This window comes from Patella vulgata, chromosome 2 (assembly GCF_932274485.2).
Source record: "Patella vulgata chromosome 2, xgPatVulg1.2, whole genome shotgun sequence".
Lineage (NCBI taxonomy): Eukaryota > Metazoa > Mollusca > Gastropoda > Patellidae > Patella > Patella vulgata.
The window spans coordinates 34,633,008-34,647,893 of NC_065880.2; the positions used below are offsets into that span (position 1 = coordinate 34,633,008).

General features: G+C 34.4%; 1 protein-coding gene across 1 annotated transcript in view; it reads left to right on the forward strand.

Annotated features, from left to right (window-relative positions):
- The window catches only part of LOC126811749 (adenylosuccinate lyase), a 37,027-nt gene extending 23,471 nt beyond the window's left edge, over window positions 1-13,556 (forward strand). Inside the window, exons 8-13 of the mRNA XM_050537634.2 lie at window positions 195-264; window positions 6,306-6,453; window positions 10,885-10,975; window positions 11,393-11,482; window positions 12,262-12,438; window positions 12,748-13,556. Of these exons, the coding sequence (XP_050393591.1) occupies window positions 195-264; window positions 6,306-6,453; window positions 10,885-10,975; window positions 11,393-11,482; window positions 12,262-12,438; window positions 12,748-12,834 (663 nt within the window). The 3' untranslated portion in view covers window positions 12,835-13,556. The remainder of the gene's footprint in view (window positions 1-194; window positions 265-6,305; window positions 6,454-10,884; window positions 10,976-11,392; window positions 11,483-12,261; window positions 12,439-12,747) is intronic.
- Window positions 13,557-14,886: the final 1,330 nt, after the last annotated feature.

The window sequence follows — 14,886 nt, forward strand, 5'->3', positions numbered from 1 at the left end:
ACCAAATAAATGAAATTTAAAAAATGCATATTGTTAAATGTACAATTACCTGCAATTTATTTTTTTAAATTAGCGGTATGTAATATTAAATTGTTTGTGGTGTGATATTTTATTATTTAATGAAATATTTGTCTCAAATAAAAAAATAATCTAATTCAAAGCTTTTTACAATAAATATTGTTTTTATTTGACAGATTTGCTCTGATATACGAATTCTAGCTAATTTCAAAGAAATAGAAGAACCATTTGAAAAAGATCAGATAGGTAAGAGGAAGAACATGTGCACTTATTTTTTTCATTTTTTTTTAACAAACGGAGAGACTGATGAATGATTAAATAATAGTCACTTTATTTCAGAACAGATAAAACAGGCTTTCTATTTTAGATTCAATCATTATTAAAATAGTGTGGGTCAAACTGCTATCTGTTCTATAGTAGTCTGTGTTTATTCAATAACTATAACTACCTCCTTAACAAACTTTTACACTTACTCACACACAGATGTAAACAGAAATTAAAAAAAAGAAATAAACCTAGTTCTTTGTAATGTCACAGTGTTCTAAGTGTTTTAGAATTCGTAGACAATGTGATTAGAATATCAAATCTATTGTTAAACATAATCCTCGTGGGGTTTTTTTGTTTGATAAGAACATTGTTTGAATCAAGACGAAAAAAGTAGAAAGTAGGACCGCTTTTTTAAAAGTGATGTTTGGTCATAATTTGTTTTCTTAAATAAGCCAATTAGCCTATAGTTATGTCTTAAAGGGTCATCGCCTGTCCAACCTTGTTGGTTTTTGCCAAAGACTTGTACGTTCAAGCGAGTTTATTGAAATAAAATTGAACCATCTGTTAGTCCTGAAATGACCTAGTTTGTGTCAAGTGGACGTTAAACTACATTTCTCTATTTCTCTCTCTCTTAAAGGGTCAATAGCTGGAGGTCAAATCTAAGTAGAACGGTTAATCCTACTTCATTATTCAATACCATTCAAATGCTAAACTGTGAAAATCTGAGCTTTTAAATTAAACACATGTCTGTTAATTAGAAAAATCGTAATTCATTCTGTGAAGTCGTTTAGATGAAAAGTAGTAAATATTAAAAAACACTAAGATACTGAAAAAGTCTTCTTCTTTTCACTTATAACACATTTGTAGTGAAGAAATTAATTTAGTTTAAACCACCTGAATCAGAATTTATCTTCTCTTATATTTAAAGATGCATTAGAGATAAGAGAGATAAGATTTATTGCATCGAAACATCCATTTAGGACAGCATACAATATAAACATGTACATAAAATTATAACAATATGACAATTATAACACAAGACACACAGTATTGCATCAGAACCTCCCTTGAGGACAACATACAATATACAAAATATGTAATACAGGTGCAAAAAATTGGACGGATACAAAAATATGGACGGCCATAAATTCAGAGCACTCATGAATAAACAGTATGAAACCTGCATATGAAACAAAACGTACAAAGTATTTAATCACATAACTCAACAGTATAAGACCCACATACAGGGTACATAATATATCAAAATACAAAACAAAGCGTGTGCACATAAAAGAAAATAAAATATCATGCATATTTAACAGTTCAGATGTCTCTCCTAAGAAAAGAGAAGTAGACAAAGGCTGATTATGTAAGAGCTAAATCTGCCTATTGCAGGACCCTCATCTTGTTTCAATTGCTATATGTGACCCGTGCTGGCTAAATGAGTCTGAATGCGCAAATTCTAATATTGAGCTACAGACAAAACAAGTGAAAATATTGATTTTAGTTGAAATTGAGATTTTCACAAAAATGAGTCTATTAATATACTATCTATCAAACTAAAATATCAAAATAGCAATACAACATTTTGAAACACCTTTATTTGGACGTTTTGTGAGATTACCGTATTCATAAGTCTTACTTTTTTATTATATGCCCACATTTTCATGTGGACGTATATTGTCGTCGCCCCTGTCCGTCCGTACGTCCGTCCGTCCACAATTTGTTTGTGGACACTCTACAGGTCACAATTCTTATCCGATTTTGACGTAACTTGAAATATAGGTTTATCTCCATAAGATCTCGGTTGCTTTCGATATTGGCATGTATCGGATCGAAACTTCATGGATTATGGCCCCTGTTTGTACGAAAAATCACGTTTTTAGCTTGTGGACCCTATAGAGGTCACAATTATTATCCGATTTTGTTGAAACTTGAAATGTGGACCCTATAGAAGTCATAATTTTTATCCGATTTAAAAAAACGTAATATTGTATCACCGTTACACCCTAAGGACGACTGAGTTCGAATTTCGTGAAAATCGGCCCAAAATTGACTGACAAAATGGCCGCCATTCGTTCTCAACTAGCTTAAATTTATGATATATCAAGGTTGTGGACCCTATAGAGGACACACTTTTTATTCGATTTTGTTGAAACTTGAAATGTAAGTTTATAACCCAAAGATCTCGGTTCCTTTCGATATTCGCGCATATCGGACCATAACTTCCTGAATTATGGCCCCTGATTGTACGAAAAATCGCGTTTTTAGCTTGTAGACCCTATAGAAATTATAATTTTTATCCGATTTAAAAAGCCGTATTATTATATCACGTTTACACCCTAAGGACAACTGAGTTCGAATTTCGTGAAAATCGGACTAAAATTGACAGACAAAATGGCCGCCGTTCGTTCTCAAATAGCATAAGAATATGGTATATCAAGGTTGTGGAACCTATAGAGGTCTCAATTTTTATCCGATTTTGTTGAAACTTCAAATGTAAGTTTATAACCCAAAGATCTCGGTTCCTGTCGATATTCGCGCATATCAGACCATAACTTCCTGAATTATGGCCCCTGATTGTACGAAAAAATGCGTTTTTAGCTTGTGGACCCTATAGAAGTCATAATTTTTATTCGATTTAAAAAACGTATTATTATATCACCGTTACACCTTAAGGACGACTGAGTTCGAATTTCGTGAAAATCGGCCCAAAATTGACAGACAAAATGGCCGCCGTTCGTTCTCAAATAGCGTAAAAATATGGTATATCAAGGTTGTGGACCCTATAGAGGTCACAATTTTTATCCGATTTTGTTGAAACTTGAAATGTAATTTTATAACCCAAAGATCTCGGTTCCTTTGGATATTCGCGCATATCGGACCTTAACTTCCTGAATTATGGTCCCTGATTGTACAAAAAATCACATTTTTAGCTTGTGGACCCTATATAGGTCATAATTTTTATCCGATTTAAAAAAACGTATTATTGTGTCACCGTTACACCCTAAGGACGACTGAGTTCGAATTTCGTGAAAATTGGCCCAAAATTGACAGACAAAATGGCCGCCGTTCGTTCTCAAATAGCGTAAAAATATGGTATATCAAGGTTGTGACCCAATAGAGGTCACAATTTGAAATACATATTTATAACCCAAAGATCTTGGTTCCTTTCGATATTCGCACATATTGGATCATAATTTCCTGAATTATGGCCCTTGATTGTACGAAAAGTCGCGTTTTTAGGATGTGATCCCTCTAGATGTCACAATTTTTATCCGATTTTAAAAAACGTTTGAATACATCACTGTTAAACCCTTATGATGATTGAGTCCGAATTTCATACAAATCGGACCAAAACTGCCGGACAAAATGGCTGCCCCTTGTATGCAAATAATGTAAATATATGGTATATCAAGGTTTTGGACCCTCTAGAGAGTGGACACAATTTTGATCCGATTTTGATGTAACTTGAAATACATGGTTATAGCCCAAAGATCTTGGTTCCTCTCAATATTCATGCATATTGGATTGTAACTTCCTGAATTATGGCCCTTGATTGTACGAAAAAATCACTTCTTTTTTTGTCCCCCGCCTTTCGAAGAAAGCAGGGGACTATTAAAATGGGTTCGTCCGTCTGTCTGTCTGTCTGTCTGTCTGTCTGTCTGTCTGTCTGTCTGTCTGTCTGTCTGTCCGTCTGTCTGTCCTTCTGTCTGTCCGTCTGTCTGTCCGTCACACTTTTTGGGACACAATAACTCTCTTCCTAATTGAGCTAGAATGTACAAACTTGGTGTATGTGTTTATTAGGTCAATGCCTTGATGGAGTTCGAAGATGAGCATTTTCCGCTTAGGGTAAGCAGAGATAAGCAATTTGATTGGTTGATGCTTTGGGACACGATAACTCTCTTCCTAATTGGGCTAGAATATTCAAACTTGGTGTATGTGTTGATTAGGTCAATGCCTTGATGGAGTTCGAAGATGAGCATTTTCCGCTTAGGGTAAGCAGAGATAAGCAATTTGATTGGTTGATGCTTTGGGACACGATAACTTTTAATTGAGCTAGAATGTTCAAACTTGGTGTATGTGTTTATTAGGTCAATGCCTTGATGGAGTTCGAAGATGAGCATTTTCCGCTTAGGGTAAGCAGAGATAAGCAATTTGATTGGTTGATACTTTGGGGCACGATAACTCTCTTCCTAATTGAGCTAGAATGTTCAAACTTGGTGTATGTGTTGAGTAGGTCAATGCCTTGATGGAGTTCGAAGATGAGCATTTTCCGCTTAGGGTAAGCAGAGATAAGCAATTTGATTGGTTGATGCTTTGGGACACGATAACTTTAGTTCTAATTAAGTGAGATTGATGAAACTTGGTGTATAGATTTATTATATGAATACCTTAACTAAGTTCGATAATGAACATTTTTTGCTGAGGGTAAGCAGAGTGATAAGCAATTTGATTGGTAGAAACTTTGGAACACAATAACTCTCCTTCTAATTGAGGTAGAATGTTCAAACTTGGCATAGGTGTCTATTAGGTGAATGTTTAAACTTGATGTATATGTAGATGTTCATTAGGTGAATGTCTTGACTGAGTTCAATAATTAACATTTCGAGCTGAAGCTAAGCAGAGCTAATCGATTTCATTTGTCGATGGTTTGGGACAAGATAATCTTGATTCTATCTGATAGAGAGTGATGAAACTTAGTGAAAAAAATAAATGTGCGATTAATTAATATGTGTCATCTATTTATTTTGCAATTTCGGCGGGGGACATCAGCCTCACTGTTGGCTTGTTGAGCTTGTTCTCTGTCCATCTCTTGCAAAATGTGGGCGTATCTTGCATGGCAACCACTTGTTAAAATTATCAGGGAATTAGTCATTTTTCTTCGCTTGCTGTTGGGCGATCATATAACCCCCTTGCAATATACTGGCCATTGTTGTGAAGTGTTACATCTCTAGTTGATAAATATGACCAAAGCATTACCGATATCATTTTCAATGAGTACAAACTCGTTTGAAAACGTAAACAACCTTAGCCAGTTTCAAGCCAGCAACAGCGTAACTTGTTTACTGAATGGCCGAGACATCCCACGTGGCATATCATAAATTAATCTAGTTTAAACCTGAAACTTGTCATTGAAAAATACTAATCAATTGTCATGGATTAATGAGTCGTTGATTAATCATTGTCAATGATATATATGAAACCTTTCCCAAGTCATTATTTACCCCGAATAATTATTCCAAGTTCTCCGCCGTTTGTTTCACTATACCAAAAGGCTTCTAAAGTAAACGGCATCTCTTACAAAGGAAATTGAAATTTCTGTTATTCTATCAGAATAATAACACGTACACGGAGAATAGCAGAACACTCGTATAGGTGTGGCGACTCTTTGATGGTCGAGAAATTAAACTTGATTGCCCAATAAACTAAACTTGATTACCCAATAAACAATTTTAATCTTAGGATCACGAAAGTTGCTAATTAATTGATGAGATTAACAGAAGTTATTCTCATAATAGTTATAATATACAAAACATGGATTACTAAAGCATGGAGTATTCTCATTTGTTCTAAATGGTAACACTGTCATAGGAAATGTTTTTATTGAACAACAAAATAGCAAATAAATTGCCTGGTTGCTATGTGATTTAGTTTTGGAACATACCAACATCAAATGGACACAGCTCAGTCAATTTTTGCCCAAATCAAACCAACCATACATTATTTTGAAGGTATTGAATTGGCCGAGAATGTGAAAACAACAATAACTCAATTTTTAAAATTTCCGACTCGATATGCCAATAGGGGTCACATGTAAGTTATTAATTAGACATCTATTCACATGACAAGTCCATAATCAACTCTCTAGACTATCATATGGTTGTAATTTTCAATGGATTGAAACATGGCCAATCAAGACATTGTTTAAAATTATCATGAATGTCTATGAGCATTATTTTTCAAATTTATGTAAAACAATTATTTCTATACAAGTCATTCATGACATTTCTATATAGGTTCTAGTGCCATGCCATATAAAAGAAATCCTATGAGAAGTGAAAGATGCTGTGCTTTAGCTAGACATTTAATTTGTTTAATACAAGACCCTTTGATGACACAATCTGTTCAATGGATGGAAAGAACATTAGATGACAGTGCAAATAGGTATATGTACTATAATTTATTATTAAAAAAATAAACAGATTGGGGTATAAACAACATGTACTGTATCTAGGGTGGCCCATGCACCTACAGAAATACAGTCAACCGCTGATAGTTTGAGACTACCACTGAAGCGTGCACATTCGCCGTGTCGAGGCCAACTTTCTGACAGTATGATACTATAAATAGCCATGGCACGTGCAATTCTCTACAAATCTATCAACTATTACAGCCGTAAAAAATTTATTGTTGACGATTTTGAATAGCAGTAAAATTAAGCTTCTTGGTTATTACAGCAGATTTAGAAATTACGTTCGTTTCATTTTTTAAATCGCTTTATCATTAACTGTACCGTTAAGAGCGGCATCTTTTGGTTTAGTACAAATACTATCTCTGAAACACTCGGGTTAGACAGGAACATGATACTAGCAGTAGTTTCATTTTACTTTTACAAACTTATTAAAACAATTGTTGAGCTAGCTAACGTGCTCATTTCTTAATTCAATTTCTTGTTCTAGCTTTCTGTTATGTTTCGTAAAAAAGTAGTCTTGATTATCCCGACCTGTCAATCAGCCGTAGAATGGTCGATAGACTGGTTAAGCGACTCTAGTTTCAAAACAAGGGCACGTAACCTATCTTTTACTCAAAAGTGTCTGGATGTTATGGACGACACATGGAACCAGTTTTCAGTCTATTATTTATAGATGATTAATGGTCATAGCTTATTAAGTACAACATGATCGTTTATTTAGTGACTATAATTGTGTGAAACTGATTTGAGGCTTGGCATATATATAAATATTGTGGCGAAATTGTCGAAATATATGGAGATATTTATTTATGGTGGGTCACCCTACTGTATCCATATGATAATGGGAGTGTGTAAACATAACATAGCCAAAAGGCTATTCGTATTATTTTATTTTTTTTTGTCCAACTACATAGGCCTACAATTATTTTGACTAAATCACGGTGTAAACAAGACATACATGAAATATTCATGAGTTTATTTGGGTTAACAACCTAGGAGTATAGAGGAATCAATGATGTTATGTTGTAAATTATTATTTGATATGCGCCCACATTTTTATGTGGACGTATATTGTCGTCGTCACAATTTTTATCTAATTTTGACGAAATTTGGAATATAGGTTTGTCTCCCGAAGATCTTGGTTCCTTTCGATATTGGTATGTATCGGACAGTAACTTCAAGGATTATGCCCCCTGATTGTACGAAAAATCATCTTTTTACCTTGTGGATGGTGCTCTAAAGGTTCACAGTTTGTATCCGATTTTGATGAAACTTGAAATTTTTGTTTATAACCTAAAAATCACAGTTCCTTTCAATATTTGCATATATCGGACCGTAACTTTCTGAATTATGGCCCCTGATTGTACAAAAAATTGTGTTTTTAGCTAGTGGTCCCGCTAGAGGTCACAATTTTTAACCAATTTGAAAAAAGGTTTGAATAAATCACCGTTAAACCATGATGACAGTTGTGGGCCCTGTAGAGGTCACAATTTTTATCCAATTTTAAAAATTGTTTAAATATATCTTCATTACATCCTGATGATGGTTGAGTTCAAATTTCAAAACAATCGAACCGAAATTGCCCAACAAAATGGACGCTCCTTGAATCCAAATAGTGAAAGATTGTAATACCAAAGTTATGGACCCTCTAGATGTCTCAATTTTTATGCGCCCACATTTTCATGTGGACGTATATTGTCGTCGCCCCTGTCCGTCCGTCCGTCCGTCCACAATTGTTTGTGAACAGTCTACAGGTCACAATTTTTATCTGATTTCAATGAAACTTGAAATATAGGTTTATCACCCTAAGATCTCGGTTCCTTTCGATATTACAATGTATCGGACTGTAACTTCATGGATTATGGCCCCTGATTGTACGAAAAATCACGTTTTTAGCTTATGAACACTGTAGAGGCTACAATTTTTATACACCCACATTTTCATGTGGACGTATTATGCCGTTGCCCCTGTCCGTCCGTCCACAATTTCTTTGTGGACACTCTACAGGTCACAATTCTTATCCGATTTTGACGAAACTTGAAATGTAAGTTTATAACCCAAAGATCTCGGTTCCTTTCGATATTCGCGTATATTGGACCGTAACTTCCTGAATTATGGCCCCTGATTGTTTGAAAAAATCGCATTTTTAGCTTGTGGGTCCTATAGAAGTCATAATTTTTATCCGATTTAAAAAACCGTATTATTATATCACCGTTACACCCTAAGGTTGGTTGAGTTTGAATTTCGTGAAAATCGGCCCAAAACTGACACTAAATGGTCGCCCTTCGTTCTCAGATAGCGTAAAAATATGGTATATCAAGGTTGTGGACCCTATAGAGGTCATAATTTTTATCCGATTTTTTTGAAACTTGAAATGTAAGTTTATAACCCAAAGATCTTGGTTCCTTTCGATTTTCGCGCATATCGGACCGTAACTTCCTGAATTATTGGCCCTGATTGTACGAAAAATCGCGTTTTTAGCTTGTGGACCCTATAGAGGTCATAATTTTTATCCAATTTAAAAAAACATATTATTATATCACCGTTACACCCTAAGGACGACTGAGTTCGAATTTCGTGAAAATCGGCCCAAAACTGACAGACAAAATGGCCGCCCTTCGTTCTCAAATAGCGTAAAAATATGGTATATCATGGTTGTGGACCCTATAGAGGTCATAATTTTTATCCGATTTTGTTGAGACTTGAAATGTAAGTTTATAACCCAAAGATCTCTGTTCCTTTCGATATTCGCACATATCGGACCGTAACTTCCTGAATTATGGCCCTTGATTGTAGGAAAAATCGTTTTTTTAGCTTGTGGGCCCTATAGAGGTCATAATTTTTATCTGATTTAAAAAAACGTATTATTATATCACCGTTACACCATAAGGACGGCTGAGTTAGATTTTTGTGAAAATCGGCCCAAAACTGACAGACAAAATGGCCGCCCCTCGTTCTCAAATAGCGTAAAAATATGGTATATCAAGGTTGTGGACCCAATAGAGGTCACAATTTTTATCCGATTTTGTTGAAACTTGAAATGTAAGTTTATAACCCAAAAATCTCGGTTCCTTTCGATATCCACGCATATCAGACCATTACTTACTGGATTGTGGCCCCTGATTGTATGAAAAATAACGTATTTGTTTTTTAGCTTTTTCTCCATCCATCTCTTGAAAAATATGTGCGTATCTTGCATGGCAACCGTTTGTTTTATTTTGAGTGAAGCCTGTATCATTACAGGCTGTAGATCACAGTGTCCCGGATCCAGTCATGTGATTTGATATTTGTTGTTAATTTATTACAGTGTCTGTGTAGTTTGTCTGTGTAGGTTTAGTTTTGTGTGTCTCGCTCATTTACTATTATATATAAGAGATACAGGTTATCATGACCATCAATGAATACTGAAATAAGTTTGACATTAGAGGTAATAGCTGCATTCACAACACATTACATTTTCAGTACACAATAAATATATTTATTATTGAGATTTGGAGAATGACTCACACAATAATAAATAATACATGTCATATAATTCTAGTCATCCTTGTCGTTCATACAAAATATATTGTATTGATATTCTGAGACATATATTTGTTTATGGTCATTTTAACCCCTTTTCATGCTTTAAAGCAGGGCTTTAGTTGACTTTGCAACTTGGAGCAACTGCTCAGTTGAAAGTGTGCTTATGGTGATCAATCAGCAACTGAATTTGGAGGGCTCATGTCGACTCACAACTGATACTATGATAGCGATTGCATTTAACACATGACTGTTAATTTATTTGTCACATGATCAACAAAATGGCAAATACTTTAGTAGAAGCACCCCAAAGGCATGGTCTGTCTTGCCATAATTTTATTATTACATTATTGTTGACATTATCAACATTTGATAAGTGAATGCCTTTGTTCGCTTCCATTTTGCCTGTTTATAAAGTCAAATGAACACATGTCTCTTATCACTTGATGTTATTTCCAGCTCTCATGTCAACGACAACTAGTTGCCGGTAGTTGAAGCGAGTTGTAGAAAGTTAAACATGAGCAACTGGCTTCAACTGGAACTAGTTGCTTTGAGTTGTAAGAGGGGCTCAGGTCGACCTATTTCAGTTCGATTCAGTTGAAGCCAGTAGCTCTCGGTTGCTAAAATGCCAGTTGCTGTCAGTTGCAAGCTTGAGATCCTATGTTAAATTATAAAGTGCATGGTAAAATATCTAAAAACTTACTGATACATTTAGTTTTAACAGTTTTCATTTTTTTTAAAGTTTTAATTTACAGCAGTATAGATTTTTTTGTATAACTTAGGATCAATGTTAAACATTTCTTGATAAAATTATTAGCTTATCTGATGGTGAAATAATGTGATTTAAAATACATTAATTGATATATTATGTTTTATTACAGGAGAATTTCAATTGCTGAAGCATTTTTATCAGCAGATTCACTTCTAGGAACTTTACAAAATGTATTTGAAGGACTGGTTGTTTATCCAAAGGTAATCTATCAACATTTTATTGTTATTATTCCTGTCCATTCAGTTAACAGTTTTCGTGAAATTAAACATAATGGGCTAACATGACTGACTAAAAACATGACGCACGTGTCAAGAAACTAGTATTGTTCCTAATAGCTTGTTGTGGAATTGTGTTGGGTACATATGGGTAGATGCAAACCATATTCACTGTATTAAAACCAGTTTCTATTTCAAGCATGCAGGATGCAGGAGTTATATTTGCAGTTGTCATTGTTACATCTGGTGGACATTAGTCTTTACTGTTATTTTACATTTCAAATAATACATTAAATCCATCTTTGAATATGCACTGAATAAATTACCCATTAATGTATGGATAGTTATCCTGCCATTTCATGCTGTGTTTAATGTTACATTATCTATTTTGTCATATAATAGGTTATTGAAAGAAGAATTAAACAAGAATTACCCTTTATGGCAACAGAGAATATTATAATGGCCATTGTAAAGGCAGGTGGAAATAGACAGGTATGTAAACTGATCATGTACACCAGTTTATTATAATCATTGATAAATACAGCTTTATCATACGAAAGACTGTAGGGGGTTGGGTGGCAGTAACACGTCCACATTAGATCACCAGGTCTGTCATTGAGTCAAGTGGCGTGGTTTTAATTCCCTCGCCTGTGCAACTTTGTGGGTTTTTTCCGGGTCCTCCGGTTTCCTCCCATGGCTAAAGACCCATACACACAGGTGAATTATAGAAATAAAATTGAACCATTTTGGACATTAAACCTCATTTCTCTCTCTCTTTCTCTCTCACTCTCTCTCTCTCTCTCATGCAATTGACTATAGTTGTATTGAATGATTAAAGACCAATTCCTAATTCTGCAGAAAAGTAAGACATTAAACCCAATTTCATTTTATTTCCAATTCCTAATTCGCAACAATTGCTTTGGAGGTGGTAACAAACGGCCACAAGATTTGTCCCCCAGGTCTGGTCAGGGGAAATGACTATATTATTAATTATATCGTTGACCATTATATCGTTGACCAAATAATAATAGTCTATGTATAATGCACTGTTTCTATGCTCAAAGTGCAGTCAAAAAAATTGTGGAAACGTTTTAAAATTTAAAAGATCTAGAAAACGCTGGCCTTCAAAGTGTGCACAGGAATGGGGTCTGAATTTTGTCTTGGCTTGTCAAAGAAACACAGAAAGTTTTAAGAAAAATATTTGTTTGTTGATAAAACTGTTTTAAATCATCGTATTTCCCTGACAAAATTTTCATTAATGTTTTTTTCAGGAATGTCATGAGGAGATCCGTGTATTATCACATGAGGCTGGTATGGTTGTAAAACAACAAGGTTTAGATAATGATTTAGTAGAAAGAATTAAAAAATCTGATTATTTTAAACCTATACACAACCAATTAGAGAAATTACTAGATCCAACAACTTTTATAGGACTAGCACCAAAACAGGTTAGAATGTTTTGGATTCAATTCAGTGATTTGGCGTCAGTAATAAAATGTACAAGCATATCAGCATATTTTAGGAAATAATCAGCTAGTATTTTTGGTTAATTTCCATTGAATAATTTGTTTAAGAATTTATCTGCCATCCCAATCTGTATTGTGAATAGACCTGTGTTGACAATGTATGTCACTCAGTGAATGTAGCGATGTTACAGTCATTCAGTACATTCTATTGATAAAATCTTACAAAACAAACACTTATTAGCTGCGAAGGTGTATTATTTATTGTCAAAGTTTTAAATGTTTATTTTTCAGGTTAGTCAGTTTATTTCATCAGAAGTAAAGCCAGCTATAAGTTCGTATTCTAATCAAATGGAAGGGAAATCTGAATTATTACTTTAATATTAAAATACTGTCACCACAGTGCTATACCAACAAAAACTCTGATAGATCTGTATCATCTTGGTGTTATAGTATGACTAACTTACAAAACTTATTTCCATTGAGGTGTATACCTACTTGTACAAAAGTATTAAAGATGCCTTCCTGCGTACAAACTGTGTGATTTGATGATAATTTGGACTTAAAACATATACCGGTACAAACTAATTTATCTATCAAAAGTTTGCTTCAAATGGCTCTCAAAGCATTTTTAATCAGAAGAAAACTACCCCATGCCACAATAATCTATTCTAAGAAGCCTTTCTTGTAACATGGCTTGAATGAGGGAAAACTCGTTGAATTTCTCGTTATTGGCTGTCCAATTACCATAAATATCAAAGCCTATGTAAATTTTTAGATTATCCGCTGACAACTTTTTTTTCCACCGTTATCAGAGTCTACTGGATATTTAAGAGTCTCAGTGTTCTCACAGTTAGTAAGATTGAATGTCTCTCCTTTCCATATTATACTTTTATTGAAAATAACAACCCTGTAAATACTTTTGTTGGAATGTATCTTTAAGACAATAAATTATTACTGTGTAACTAAAAATATAACCAAAATTCCATATAATATCACCATTTTAAGACAATTTAGATGAACTGCCAAACTCTAGAAGACTATATTAGTAATTTTTGTTTGTTTATATATTTGTGTTCCGGTAAATATATATTTGTGATAGATTCTGTGTATTTTTGTTTTATGTCTGCATTTTACATTGTTATCATCCAGTCAACATTTATTGTCAGACATGTCGTTTAGGAGAATATTTGAATTTTTTAATATTGTGAAATGAAATGTTGTTTAACATCCTAATTTTCTGCACCAACTGGGCTTATGAAGACAGGTATATGGCATACAGTGTGGTATAAAGGAAATTTTGCCCAGGCAGCGGCGCTTCAGCCTACTCTTTATCGAATTCTTACTGCTATGTGCATGGCAATGTGTACACAAGACCTCAGTTTTCTGTCCCATCTGAACATCTATACACTGCTCTGTGTCCTGTACCACTGACAAAGGAAAAACCACGCCGGAAAATCCAGAGGAAATTTCTCGGCCAACACCAGGAGCGAACCTGAGACCTCCAGGCTAGCGAGCCAGCATCTTACTCACTGAGCCATCATGGCTCCCTTGTAATATTGAACTGTTGTCATCATTTCAATTTATTTTAATTCTGATAATATGAAAATTACCAGTAGAATCTGTGTTAAGCAGCTACTCAAAGGAATTTTTATGAGTGACTTCTTAATAAAATCTTAGTGTTTTGATTGACAAAATCTCAGTATTACTCCCTTATATTGAAAAGTATGGGCAGGTAAATGTATTCTGGACATTTTTCTGTATGCCCACTCAGAAATATATTCATATTGTGATAAAATTTCTGATAGGTAATAAGTTTGCCCTTGATAACCTTTAGTATCTTATGAAAGTTCTAAAGTTATTTGATCAGTTTGAAATTCATGTGCATTATTTGTCCATTTTGGGTAAATAGATTTCAAAGAATGAGGACAGACAGACCTAACAACAAAACTGAGAGGTGTTTTGTACTTTGTACAAGAAACATCATGTCATTAATGGTAACCTACAATGAACCAAATGATCATTTGGCAAAACTGCATAATGAAACAAGGTCAATAACTCTAGAAATAATTAACGAAAATTCCTGAATTTCAAGGCCCATCTTTATTTTACTAATTTAAATAATGCATATTAATTTAATGCAGATCGATGATAACTTTAGTTGTTAGCGTGTTCACAATGTTCAACAAAGTGTCACAAGGGCCATAAATCAAGAGAGAGAGAGAGAGATGGGAGTTTAACGTCCACTCAACACAAACTTGATCATTTCGAGACAAGTTGGAGAAAACTCACAAAGCTGGACAGACGACCCTACTCCTAGTCACAAGTGGGGAATCGAAACCACGCCACTTGACTCAGTGTATGCCTTAACCATTCAGCCACCCAACCTCCCCATAAATCTAATCTAAATTATGCATATAAATTACTTACAGA